Below are 13,859 nucleotides of genomic sequence, written 5' to 3'. Positions count from 1 at the left end.
TCACCCTCCACTTTCAGCAGGCCCTGCGCGCCTGTGCCACACAGGAGGCCTTGCTCCCGTCCGTGGGTCGACTTCCCTTGCTTGTGTGTGGTGCCGGGCTCGTGGTGGAGCAGCAGGATTCTGTTCCCCTGGTCCAGCCGCAGTCTGGCAGGCTTGCTTGCCGGGGCCTTGGAGGTGGGGCTTTCTCAGCATTCTTGCTCCTCCCCCTGGGCAGCTAGAGTCTGCCCTCTGTCTGTGGGCGTCTGAGGTTGGAGGGAGTTTCCTGCCCCTCCCTTGGTGGTAGCTGACCTGTGCGCTGTATCCGTGTAGGAGCCCGATCTGAGCGAGTTCACCTGGTTGTCCTTCAGGGGCAGATGGCTTTTGCGTCTGCCCCTGCTACCAGGGCAGCGTCCCTCTGAGTTGCTGGTGGGGGGGTGTCCTGCTTATGTCTGGAACTTCCAAACTGCCCTACTAGCCCACACTCAGTTTGAGGAATTGGTTAAAACTTTAGCTGTATTTTGAGGCCGCTTTTACAGTAGCCACCCCTACCTTCTGTGCTTTTCCAAAGCTGACATAGTTTGAGTGTCCCATTGCTCCTGGATGTCACTCTTTGGAGTTTGGTCTCCCTGATTGCCTTATGACCATAGCTCTCCGATCGGCCCAAGACACCTTATGGTGTTAGTGGGGTATCTGGTGCCGTTTTCTCATTGTTATGGTGGATTCCATGTTCCCTTGTGGCTTTCTGCATCCTAAGCAGAAGCAGATCCTTTATGTTTTGACCAACCAGTGGGTGGGGGGTGGGGAAACAGCAGAATTGGGGCACCTACTGATCCACGGCTACATGTCGTTGTCGGGTGTTTGGACGGTGCTACCTCTTGCGATTTGGGACAGAGGCTTAGCTGGCTGGTTTATCATTTTATTTTGTGGTTTTCATTAGGAAAGTGCTTTAATGCACTAAAATGAAGCCTGTCGACGTGGGTCACATTCAGGAGGTTCTGACGGGAAGGGCATATTGCACAGTCGGCTGCTGACTGAAGGGCACTGGAAAGCCGTCACTGCTTTGGGAGGCAGATGCTCTTGGACCGCTAGGGATCCTGGGGCTCTTGTCCTTCTGTATAGTCTTTGAATGGTTGGATAGCCTGTCCACTAGGAACAGACTTGCATGGCATAGTTTTAACAACCGTTTCTCTCTCTCGTGGTCTTTACGTGCGTAATATAAGGGCAACTTATAATCCCATTGCTGCCTTGCTGTTTCACCCAGAAACAAATTTTCCTTTTTTTCCCCTCAAATCCATTTCCTCCATCTTTTACCTTTTAAAATTCTGCATACAAGATGCGGTCATTATTATTAAATGATGGTCTTCCCCCTTTAAGGTCATGGGCTGGTACTTAGAAGATTTGGAAAGTCCCGTGAGATGCATGTGATGCCTGTGAGGGAGATGGATTTGTTCTTTCAACAAACGTTTGACTGCCCACTCCTTGACAGGCACTGTGCTAGGGGCTGCAAGACCAGTCGTGAGCAAAACCAGATGTGTTCCCACCCTCACAGTTTCCAGAGGAGTGCTGGCCTCTTCCTTGGAAGCTTAGAGATTCAGGTAGAAGGGGCATGTCATTGGTTGCTGTACTTTTCAGTATAAAGGTCTGTCACACTCGTACTTGATTTATTTTTATTATATCTAACTCTGTTCTGTGACCAGTTGGATTTCTTTACTGGCTTCAAGAATTGAGATGAATGGAGTGTAATGTTGAGATCCCATCCTGTCTCTCCTCTACCCCTTCCTCCCTTCCCACCCCAAAACAGTGCTGAGTGTATTCTAACATAAGTGACAGAGACCCTGAGGGGACAGGATGGATGCAAGGGTTGAGCAGAGAGCTAACGTGTTCTGATTATCTGTTCTGCACTGGCACTGGGCAGGGAGCTTTACAACCCTCATCTCACTGGATCTTCAGCTCCACGAGAAAGGTGGTGTGGTCTCCATCTCATATACTTCAAAAAACAGAGGGGTTAAGTCACTTAAAATTGTGCAAGGTACTCATCGCCATGGTTCTTTCTACCATGCTGTGCGGACTTCCTTTAAACACTTGTTATTGCTAATCCTGTTGGCTCTATGTTACTGAAAATCAAAGAAATTAAACCAAAGTAGCAGTTTCAATTTGAAGTATTTATTTGCTTAAGTTAGTTTTAAGTTGGCCCAATCCTTGCCCTTTGCTTTATGATTCTAATATTTGAAAGCATCATAGGAACTTTGTAGTTCTTATGCTTTGAAATGTGCACGTTCTACAAAATTACCATGGTACCTGTTTAATGAAGAAAAGCTAAATGCTTTGTCGAACGTTATTGTTCTGACCGTTTCATATGTGACTTGCCTTTCGGTTGTGTAGATCCGCAGTGTAGAGTGCCTAGGGAATTTGCAGAGCTGTGGAAGAGTCCCTCATTTAAACTTTTCAGATAGGGATAAGCGTGGCCCCTGTTCTGGGGGGAAAAACCCTCAAAACATAATAAGCATTTGCATTTGCTCACTGGATGGGAACACTGGTGCTTTCATGTATTGCCAGCATAGCTGAAAACTCCTTCCTCTCTGCCGAAAAGTGGCTGACGCTGAGTCCTGGAGGGGCTGTAAATTATGCCTTCTAAACACTTCAAGGTGTTAAAGAGGTCCTGCAGAAATAATTAAGCCTGCAAAGTTCACTTATCCTCAGGCTGAGACACTTGAACTATGATTATTGGCAAAGCTTGCTTCCTTTCTGAGAGAAATTGTAATTTGGTGGACAGGGCTAGATGATTTGAGACACCTTAAATCAGCAGCTCTGTCCTACACTCGTGCAGTTGGCTGTTTTCTAGGTGGATTTGTTACCAATCATTGTTTCCTATAAATCCCAAATGCTGCTGTCTCTGCTGTGATTCAATGTGAATGTAAAGCTTTGGAATGCTTAAGTTTGAGTGTGGTGTGATTTAAAATAAAAGAACCTACGAAGATGGACCCATTTGGGTAGAAAAGGAGGTAAATATTTAAGCTGTGTGTGTTTATGTGTGGGGCTCACACTTCTCCGTGAATTTTTACTCCTTTCAGTTCCTTGGTAGAGGACCGTTTCCTGAAACTTACTGTGTGCTGGTACTCTTAATACTCTAGAATGGGGTAGGGAAAGGTCTGACTTTAGAGTTAGGATTCATGAGTGGTGACACTGCCACTTAACAGCTTTGTGTCTCAGTTTCCTCACATATAAAATGAGATTTGCATCTGCCCCAAATAAGTGACAAACTGATAATAAAGAGCAAATGAGACCATGGATACAAAAGTGCTTTGCAACAGGGAAAACATTCTAACATTTGCAAGGATACTAATAAAAGAATGCCAGTTTCCACACCAAAGGAATTCAGTCTAGCTGGAGAGAGAAATGCGATCATCCGAAATAGCAGCAAAACAGTGATAGAACAGAATGTAAGACACCTGACCTATAAGATAAAGGCTGTAAATGCTGTGGTGTTTCACAGTAAGAGAAGATTGTTGATGTTGGGGGCGCTCAACCTCAGTAAAGTTCTCACAGAGAAGGTGGATTCTTTTAGGTCTCATGAACTGTAGGTATTTTGGCTGGATGATGGGAGGGAAAGCAGCAAGATGACTGAGCAGGAAGGAGATTGGAGTGAGTGGAGTGTATCTAAGAAGCAGCAGCAGGCAACCAGCAGGCCCCCAGGCTGTACCCAGATGGCCGACCACAGGACAGCTTAAGTCAGATGGCCTTGGAAGCTAAATCTGTTTCTGATTTTCTTTGAGTAGGAGAAATTCTCATTGGGATGCTTTGCCTTCTTCTTAATGTTAGTGGAAACAACAGTCATCATATAACTCAGAAGTTATCCTTGGCTTTAACTAATGAATAGAGGACTTGCCCAGGAAACAGAACCAAAGTCAGTAAGTCTGGACTAGAAAGCGTCTTTTTCCTCCACCTATTTCGGTTACGCTTCCAGTTTCTCATGCTAAACTTGGAAATGTTCGCCCCCTTGTGTAAGTCCTAACAGTCTCTGATTTTGAGTGGACTCGTAGGCTGAATGAAGCTGGCGAGGTCGTCTACACCAGCATCCTGCTTTCATTAGGAACCGAGTTTAAACTCTGCGTGGATAAGAAACTGTCTTCTTTCAGAAGGCTCTGACACAGTAGCTGGTTTGGGAGTAACCCTCCTGTCAATAAAAGAAAAAGAAGTATAAGAGCTTATTGAAGTAGATGAAACAACAGTTCAGGGAGCAGCCCATGCAGTCAGGACTTGAGAGACAATTCCTGAGAGACAGGAGCACACTGAGGGGAGCTACTTGTTCACTCTGGCTCCTTCCCCGAGGGTGCTTCCTAATTCACAGCCCAGGGTATGGAGGCTTTGCAGAAAGCAGCAGTCCCACAGGGCTGACAGGTTGGAGTTAGGGGCTTCCAAAGTATCTGGGATTTGAAGAACAAAATCCCAGGAGAAAGGGAACCACGGGGATATAGCAAAAAATGGGCGTGCAATCTTCCCTTAAGGTGTTTGCCAACTTCTGAGGTGCACACGATCAGAACAAAACTCTGAGAATCCCTGCAGAAAGAAACAGCTGGGAGCCTAACAAGCTCTGTAGCTATTTCAGCAACCGTGTATAGTACTGATGAGATAAAGATCAGTGTTCAAGGCTGGCCAAGATGGAGGGGTCCTGGTAAATACCCCAGGCTTTAATTGAAGGCCCAGAAGGCCACACCTTCAGAGTAAGGGCAAGCTGAAAAAAGGTGGCCCTGACAAAACTTGAAACCAACCCCTGACAGGATTATAGTGGACTGCATTCTCTGTACCTGCCAGAAGAATATGTTACATTCTTAGGAGGAAGATAATCTGGATCATCCAGAACCTCTACAGTTTTTTAATACAGAATGTTGGCATCCAATAAAAAATTAAGATGCACGCTAGAAGTTGAAACCAAATGAACAAAATGGAGAGTAAAAAGATGATAGAAAAGGACTTACAGGTTATTCAGATATTGGGGTTATCAGTCGGGAACGAACAATGTTCAATAATATAGAAGAAGAGAAGGAGGATTTCCACAAAGTTTTGAAATCTTCTTTTAAAAAGTCAAATGGAAATTCTGCAACTGAAAAATATAAGAAGGGAAAGTAAGAATTCACTACATTGGTTTAATAGCAGTTTAGACACACACACACAAAAACGATAAAGGATTATTGGACCGGAAGAAAAAAGTAGTAGAAAATACCCAGATTGAAGCACAGAGAGGAGAAATACAGAGAAGAGAATAAGAGACATATGGGACATGGTGAAAACATTTTACGTACATGTGTATTTGGAGTCCTAGAAGAAGAGGAGTGTGACAGAAGCAATATTTTAAAAAATATTGACTGAGAGTTTTCTAAAAACAGGGAGAGACATCAAATCATAGATTGGAGAAGCTCTCCAATCCTAGGTGGGATAAACACAAAGGGCCACACTGAGGTATATCTGTGAACCTCGATGAAACAAATAGAATGAGCATACACTTAAACTCAGCCGTATCAGAAATTACATTAAGCGTAAATGGACTATATATACAATTGGAAGCCAAAGATTTTTGAATCGGATAAAATATTAAAAGCCATTTATATCCTTTTTATAAGAGACAATCCTGAGACAAGCTTTGAGGGCACAAATTTGAAAGTAAAAGTTTTGGAAGTAAACACACGCACACACATGTACATGCACACGCGCACAGGCAGAGAAGAATCAATAAAGATAAAGAATATTGAAACAGTACTTAAAATCAACTTATTGTACTTGACAGTGGTAAAACATCTCATCAACGGCAAAATTCTCTTTTTTTAAAGTGCACATAGATCATTTACAAAAATAAGCTATGTACTGGGCCATAAATCAAGTTTAAATAAATTGCCAAGGTTTTGAAATAACGTGTGTTTTCTGACTACAGTGCAAAGTAGAAATCAGTAACAGAAAGATAAATAGAAAATCCCAAAATGTTTGGAAATTAAACAGCATACTTCTAAATGACCCATGGGTTAAAGAAAGTATCACAAAGGAAATTAAAAACATTTTTCACCTAAATTATAATGAAAATGATATATAAATGTGTGGGATGCATTTAAAATAGTGCATAGAAGTAAATTTATAGCTTTACATGTATGTATTAAAAAAGAAAGATTGAAATATCTAAACTTCAACCTCAAAAAGCTAAATGCAGGATGAATTAAAATCCCCCAAAACAGAAGAAAGTAAAAATAAGAGCAGAAAGGAACAAAATAGAAAAAAAATGTAAGGTAAAGAAAATCAGCAAAACCAAACATTGGTTTTTTGAAAAGATAATAAAATTGATAAACATCCAGTAAGACTGATCAAGTACAAAGAGAAAACACAGATTATCAATATCAGGAATGAAAAGAGGTGTATTACTACAGGTTCTATAGGCATTAAATAGGCATTGACGCACATTTAGTCCAATAAATTTAACAATTTAGGTAAAGTGAACACATTCCTTGGAAAATACTACCTGCAAAACTGACATGAAAATGTGCGTAATCTTATGGGTATGAAAGAAAATTAATCCATGATTTAAAACCTTTACACACCAAAAAAACACCTAGCCCGGATGGTTTTTTTGATGAATTCTCAGTCTTTCAAGGAAGAAATAATGCCAACCTTGCATAAAATTTGTCAAGGAATAGAACTTTTTCAACTCCTTCTATGAGGCCAGCATAACTTGACACCAAAATCTGATTTTAGTATTACAGTGTTGAGCAAAAGAGTAAACACTGTTTGATGCCATTCATATGAAATTCAGTAGTGGGCTAATAGAAATCAGAATAATGATTACTTTTGGAGGGGTGAGGTTCTGACTGGGGTGCTGGAATGTTCTATATCTTTATCTGGGAAGTAGTTATAAGAGTACTGAAGGTAGAAATTCATTGAGTTGTACCCTTAAGATCTGTGCACTTTATGTATGTTATATCAAAAAAGACTCTAAACTTGCTCTGGTTAAACACACTGATATTTCGTCTTAAGTATCATGTAGTTTCTCTTAAACCTAAATTGAATCCAGTGTGCGTTTCACGTACTCACGTGCTATTTTGACTGCCTTGGTTAAATGCCCACTCTGATGGAGCTGGCCTTGAACAGCAGGGAGCCTTTGCCTTGGTCTCCCTCTTCTTCGGGAATAAGGCAATTACCCAGACCCAGAGTTGGCTGGGACGGAGCATCTAGTTCTTCACTCTCTTTGCTCACTTCACACAGTGTGGTTTTCTTCACAGGCACGGTGGTTCTGGGAAGCGTACTTCCAGTCAATCAAAGCCATTGCCCTGGCCACCCTGCAGATCATCAATGACCGGATCTATCCATACGCTGCCATCTCCTACGAAGACTGGAATGACCCTCCCTCCGTGGTAAATGAATTCCGGGGCGAGCCACATCAGGCCTGGGCCGGCTATCAGGATGGGGTGATGGGAAATGTACTGAATTTGTCAAGGTTATTCAAATTCGAGCTTTCTAAGATGAGAGTTTGCTATCAGACTTGGGGCCGATAGGACCAGCTTAATTTTGAAATGATGACAAAAGTAAGAAATACCGAAGCAGCAGCTTCCAGTTTATTTTAAATGTGCTTAGGAAGACAGTATGTTTATTTATTACGGAAATAAATGGGGAGGCCTGGGTCTTGTTGGAAATGGAAGACTTCTGATGACTTCTGCAGTCGTGGTGCTTTGAACTCTTGAAAGGATTCTGTAAGCAACTTAATAACAGCTTATATTTTGAGCACTTCCCCTTGTGCTTTATGCTAAGTGCTTTCCACGGGTTATGTCGGTTAACATTCAGACCCCTTGTGAGGAACATCCTCAGCAAAAGTGATTGAGAGGCGTTAGGGATCGCTCAGGACTTTGGCTGAGGCCCCTGGGTACTCCCAGCGGCGAGATGGTGTGGTCAGAAGCTGCTCACGGGGCTTCGCCCTTGCTTGCAGGAGTCACGAGGCACTTGTGGCCTTGCAGGGAGTGTGTCAGCGGCCACGGCTTCTTTCTCACTGAAAGTGCCTGAAGCTGGAGAACACCTGCCGTCGGGCTCACAGACCCTGAGGCCTCCACCTGAGAGCACTAGGGTCTTCTCCATGTCAGACTGAATCGTTACTCTCTTTCCGGCCGGCCGTCCTTGTCTCCTGACTCTACCTTCTCTAGATAGTCCTGTGTGCTGCCACCTGGTTAATCTTCATGTAGGGCCCTCCTTCCCTCCCTCCTTCCTTTCTGCCTTCCTTCCTCCCGCCTTTATTAAGTGGTTCCTCTGTGCCAGGCACTGTGCCATGTGCTGAGAAAGCAGAAAAGGAAAGCAGGCCCTGCCCTCAAAGGAGCTCTCCACTAACTTGAGAAGCCAGCGAGGAAGGGTATTGTATGAGTAGTCCTGTACACCCTAGTGTATGGGGTGGGGCAGGCAGCGCTCCTGGATGGGGGTGGGCAGGACACTTCCTGAAGCGAGGGTGCCTGAGAGGAAGTAAAATGGTAACATCAAGCGAAACAACAGCAGACACCTTTCTGTCTTGCTTGAGGTAAAGTTTCCTTCTGTCTGTCTCTTCCCTTGAATCTGTTGCCAAAGGTAACCTTCCAGAAGGTTTCTATTCCTATATAAACCTAACTGTAAAATCTTAGAACACAAATGGGATCATGCTATTCATAGTGTTCTGTGCCTTGCCTTTTTCACTTTACTAATAGATCATGGGCTTACTTCCATTTCATTCTGTATAGGTATACTTCAGGTTTAAGGACGGCTGTATACTATTCCACTGTTCAGGTGTATCTTACATGCAAATCTATATTCTACCAGTAATACAAGGGACATCCTTTCATATGTGTTTGCACATAAATGTGTGAGTGTATCTACAGAATTAATTCCAGCTGAGAAATTGCTGAAGGAATAAACACATTTTGAATGTTGATAGATATTAACAAATGGCCCTTTCAGAAGACTGTACCAGTTTATAGTTCCACCAGAAGCATTTTGGTTATTCTGGTTCTCCATGCCTTCAGTAACCCTGAGTACTTGAATTTTTGCTCAAGTGGAGGTTGACATCTCTGTCAGTTTCTCCCAGAATACAAATATAAATCCTATTTGTATTTCGATTGGTCACATTGAATTTTTAGATAGTTTTAGGCATTTATTCATTCAGTGGGTACTTACTGAGTGCCTGATATGTTCCAGGCAGTGTTCTTGGTACTTGAAATATGTCAGTCAACAAAGCAGAGGAAAATCCATGCCTTGGGGATTTACATTGCAGTAGATCTTGCTATCTGGAAGCAAGATTTGTCTTTCTGGTAGAATTTTAAAGTTTTCTTTATATAGGTCCTTCACAAGTCCTGAAAATTTTTTTCTTAGGTATTTTATCTTTCTTATACTCTGATAAAGGAATATGTACTCTCTGACATTGTCGTTTCTAACTTTTGTGTGAAGACATATTACTGGCTTCTGAACATAAATTTTGAATTACTCTTTTACTGAGTTCTGTAATTGTTTCACTTTTTAAACGTTGATTCTCTTGTGTCTTCTAGATATGCAATCGTATTTACAAATGCTAATTTTGCTTCCTTTTTTCAATATTTGAACCTTTTATTATCTTTGATCTAATTACCTTGGCTAGTAGTTCCAGAACAATGGTAAATGATTATCTGAGTGTTAAAAGGAGAAGGGCAGGTGTTTCTAGTCAGGGAAAGAGGGCAAGTTAGGTTCCATCCAGAAGGACCGGCAAATTCAGAAGTCAGAGGGACAAGAGAGCATGGCGGTTTCAGGAACTTCGAGGGGGTCAGTGTGGCAGGGGTGAAGGGGGCTTGTGAGGGAGAAGCAGAAGGTGGAGCCTACAGAGGGCCCAGGACACCAAACACCTGGCATCTTTTTTTTTTTTTTTTTAATTTTTGGCTGCGTTGGGTCTTCGTTGCTGCACGCGAGCTTTCTCTAGTTGTGGCGAGCGGTTGCTACTCTTTGTCGCGGTGCGTGGGCTTCTCATTGCGGTGGTTTCTCTTGTTGTGGAACACGGGCTCTAGGCGTGCGGGCTTCAGTAGTTGTGTTATGCGGGCTCAGTAGTTGTGGCTCGTGAGCTCTAGAGCGCAGGCTCATTAGCTGTGACGTGCGGGCTTAGTTGCTCCGCGGCATGTGGGATCTTCCCGGACCAGGGCCCCAACCCGCGTCCCCTGCATTGGCAGGCAGATTCTTTAACCACTGTGCCACCAGGGAAGCCCACACCTGGCATCTTATGGAAGGTTCTGGAATGTTATCTGTGGGTGATGGGAGATCGCTGAAGTATTTACACAGGAATCATGTGGAGAGATTGCGTTTCGGGTCAGTCTGCCATCAGTGTGGAGGATGGATCCGTTGTAGGAGGTTGAACCTAGAGGCAGGAGGCTGTTTCAGGAACCCAGGTGAGAATTAATGCAGGACAAATGTGAGTGATATTAGGGATCACTGACTAGCTGGCGGGGGGGAGTTCAGGAAGAGTGAGGAACATGGTGTCGTCTATCCAGATATGGAGTGCGGGTGCACGGGCGTCGTGGGCAAGGGCGGTGTTGGCATCCAAGCACAGTCTGACTGCAGGGCCTGCCACAGTCCAGCTCCAGGCTGCCTTTCTAGCTTTATTTCCTTCTGTTGCCTTTCAGGGAGCACTAGATCTCTGGCAGCACAACTTTGTCCTTTCTGTGTTTGCTCCATGCTTTTCCTTCCCTGTGCCCTTGTGACTGTTAGTCCTTTCACTGAGATGCCTCTCTTTACCATTGTCTCTGGTCATCCACATTTTATCCGGATATCAGGGGCCTGCTTACATACCCCTTCCTCCATGAGGTTTTCCTATACCCCCAACTAGGCACGAAGTAATCTTTCCTTCTTGTAACTCTTAAAGCATATTATCTGTTTCTTTCCTATCACTTCACATGCATAGAAGTATAATTTCCTGTAAAGTTTTAAGCTTCTTAAGGGAATTTCTGAGTTATCTTGGTATTCCTCATAATACCTAGGACAATTTAATTCAGACAGGGAGCCCTTGATACATGAAGGAAGGAGGGAGGGAGGAAGGAAGATCGGGCCCCCAGGGCTTGAGCCATCCAAGGCTCACTCACATGCTATTGTGACAGCCATTATTTTATTTGACCTTCACCCTGTTGGGAAGGTGGGGAAAGTGATAGATTCTTGCTCATCTCTAAAGCAGACACAATGAGGTTCACAGAGCCTGATGACTTGTCCAAGGCCATATAATGGGCAAGTTGTGTAAACAAGCAAGAACCCAGGTCTTCTACCTGCAGAGTACCCTTGAGTTACTTATAGAGTTTTATGGGAGCCATTAAGCCTCCTCTGGGCTGAAACATTTCCACTCTTGTGAGTATATGGTACAAGCTTGAGACAAAGAGTATCACATCTGTTCCTCTGTAGGAGAATTCATACAGGTGGGATGGTCATGGCGCAGCCAGAAAATGTGGAAACAGTAGGACTTTATTCTGTACTTTGAGCTAAAGCTCTAAGAAAAGTGTATAAGAATAAATGGCTGGGATTTTGGTCTCTGTCTTTCATAAGAATATAGACTAGGAGAAAATAGTATATGAAATTTTGTACTTTTGAAATAGGTGTATTTTAATTTAGGACAGAACGATCAAAGTGCTGGACTCTAATTTGGGAAAGAACAGAAGTATAAAAAGCGTAGATCTGGATATGCAACTGGAAAATATATTCTTAATTTTTTCCTTTAACTCTTAATCCTTTTTAGGGAAATTTAGTGTTTACCACATTTCTAGGAGCTCAGGTGATGAGAGCCCTGATTTAAAGCTGTGGGTTGTACATTTCTGCATCTTTAGTGAAAGCAACTGACAGGCAGCCTGAGTAACGTTGATTTATTTACAGTTAACTTTCCCCCTCCCTTTCAGAAATACTTAACCTACCCTAATGTGATTACTATGAGCCCAACCTTCAGGGAAGTCTCCCCTCTAGATTCCATCAAATTACAGTATCAGACACCCCAAGGTGGGAGTAGGTGTGGATCTTGGTCAGTAAATCAAGGGATGATCTGGTTCTTTCAAAGATCTGCTGTCAGGGCCTCCAGCCATGCGCTGAGCTTGCTCAGCTGGAGAAGAGGGGTGAGAGTAGAGAGCCCTGTTTTGGCCTGATGCCGCTGCCTTAGTTTAATGTTAAAAAAAAAAAAAAGGGCCTATGTGTGTGAATGGTGGAGACAGCGAGGGGTTGCTGGTGTCGGGAGATGCTTTGCCATTTTCTGTAACCAGAGAGGGGACAAATTACGTTATCCGCGTTGCACTACACTCTCAGAACTTGAACAAGTTTGAGAAAGTAATTCTGGAGCACAACTTTAAAGTTGCATGGCTGTCAGGTCTGGAGAGATTAGCCCTTTGTTTTGAATCTTCTCTTTGGAAGGAATTTCTCACCAAATTAAGGTTCTTTATGAGGGATGACATGTTTGTTTTTATCGTTAATTTTCTTAGCTCCTCCTGTCAAGGATGCCTGCATTTTACTATCTTTTTAGTCTCTCCGTGCTTTCATTTTTCTCCCTTTTTTTGCAAATATCAGCAAAACTTTATCATCCCCCCAAATACGCCACACCTGTATTGCTTCTGAATGTCTGTGTCATTTCTGGTCTTGCCCCTTGGCAGGCCTGGTCCCTACATCTGGGCCTAGCCTGTGTGGCTGGGGCTCTCCTCGGGCACCCTCCCCCACCTTACCTCTGGTTCTCTGCCAGATGTGAGCATGTCTGGAGGACAGAGACTGAAGCAAGTGAGAGTTAAATGTGATGCGGGGATGGAGTGGGCCGAGAGCTGTGAAGTTTTGGATTTCTGGCATGTGCCGACAAAACCGTATCCTCTCAGTGTCACAGTACGCGGGCCTCTCCCGTTGCGGAGCACAGGCTCCGGACGCGCAGGCTCAGTGGCCATGGCTCACGGGCCCAGTCGCTCCGCGGCATGTGGGATCTTCCCGGACCGGGGCATGAACCCGCGTCCCCTGCGTCGGCAGGCGGACTCTCAACCACTGCGCCACCAGGGAAGCCCTCAGTGTCAATTTTTAAAAAACTAAACGTAATGTAGTCCTAAAATCATGTTGTAGAGTGAAGTAGTTTCCCATGTTACTTTTCTACAGTGTGATTAGAGAGATTATACTCTACCTTATCAGTATGTCCTAATTTTATTTACCCAGTCCCTTTTGACAGACAGTTTTGTTCACATTTGCTCTCATAGATAACACTAGTAAAGATACCGCAGATTTTTTTTCTTTTCGGCATTGGCCATACCAGACCTAGAACAGGGAGGAGAGACAGCTGGGGTCCCATGGCTGTTGACAAAAATTGACGAGAAAAATGGAGAAGTAACTTAAAATGGATTGTCGAACCTAGCATAAGAATGAGGTTGAAAATAAGTTTGTTCCTATGAAATCTAGCCAGAACGGTGACTTAGCTGCAAGCAGGGCCTCAGACGAGGATTATATACTTACCTAGACGTCCTGTCAGCATCGGTCCGAGTCCAGCTCTTGGAGGCCGGCAGGGAAGGCTTGGTAAGTGGGAGGGCTGTGTACCAGCACTGACCTGACTGGCACTCATCGCCCATGAGGAGCGGGGCTCAGGGCTGTGGGCACAGCGCAGCAGAGCTTGCTGTAGCCCCTAGTTCTCGGGGAAGTGGTTCTCCAGTATCAGTATGCATCAGAAGCTCCTGAAGGGCTCACGAAAACACAGGTGGCTGCCACTCCACACCTAGTTTCCGGGTAAGTCTCGGTGAGGTCCTAGAATGTGCGTTTCTAGCAAGTTCCCAAGCAGTGTTCATGCTGCTGGTCCAGGGAACCATACGTTGATGTGGGCTTGGTTCACGGGGTGTGTCCTGACTCACTGCCTGGAGAAAGCTCTCCCTCTCTCCCCATCCAGT

General features: G+C 44.1%; 1 protein-coding gene across 5 annotated transcripts in view; it reads left to right on the top strand.

Annotated features, from left to right (window-relative positions):
* EXT2 (exostosin glycosyltransferase 2) overlaps positions 1–13,859 on the top strand; it is a 137,983-nt gene that overhangs the window by 59,924 nt on the left and 64,200 nt on the right. For all 5 annotated transcript variants that reach the window (XM_060159356.1, XM_060159354.1, XM_060159353.1 and 2 more), the window contains one exon: positions 7,239–7,370. In XM_060159356.1, the coding sequence (XP_060015339.1) occupies positions 7,239–7,370 (132 nt within the window). The remainder of the gene's footprint in view (positions 1–7,238; positions 7,371–13,859) is intronic.

The sequence above is a fragment of the Lagenorhynchus albirostris genome, chromosome 9, assembly GCF_949774975.1.
Source record: "Lagenorhynchus albirostris chromosome 9, mLagAlb1.1, whole genome shotgun sequence".
NCBI lineage: Eukaryota > Metazoa > Chordata > Mammalia > Artiodactyla > Delphinidae > Lagenorhynchus > Lagenorhynchus albirostris.
The sequence above is the reverse complement of the archived record's forward strand: the minus strand, read 5'-3'. Positions and strand labels throughout refer to the sequence as shown.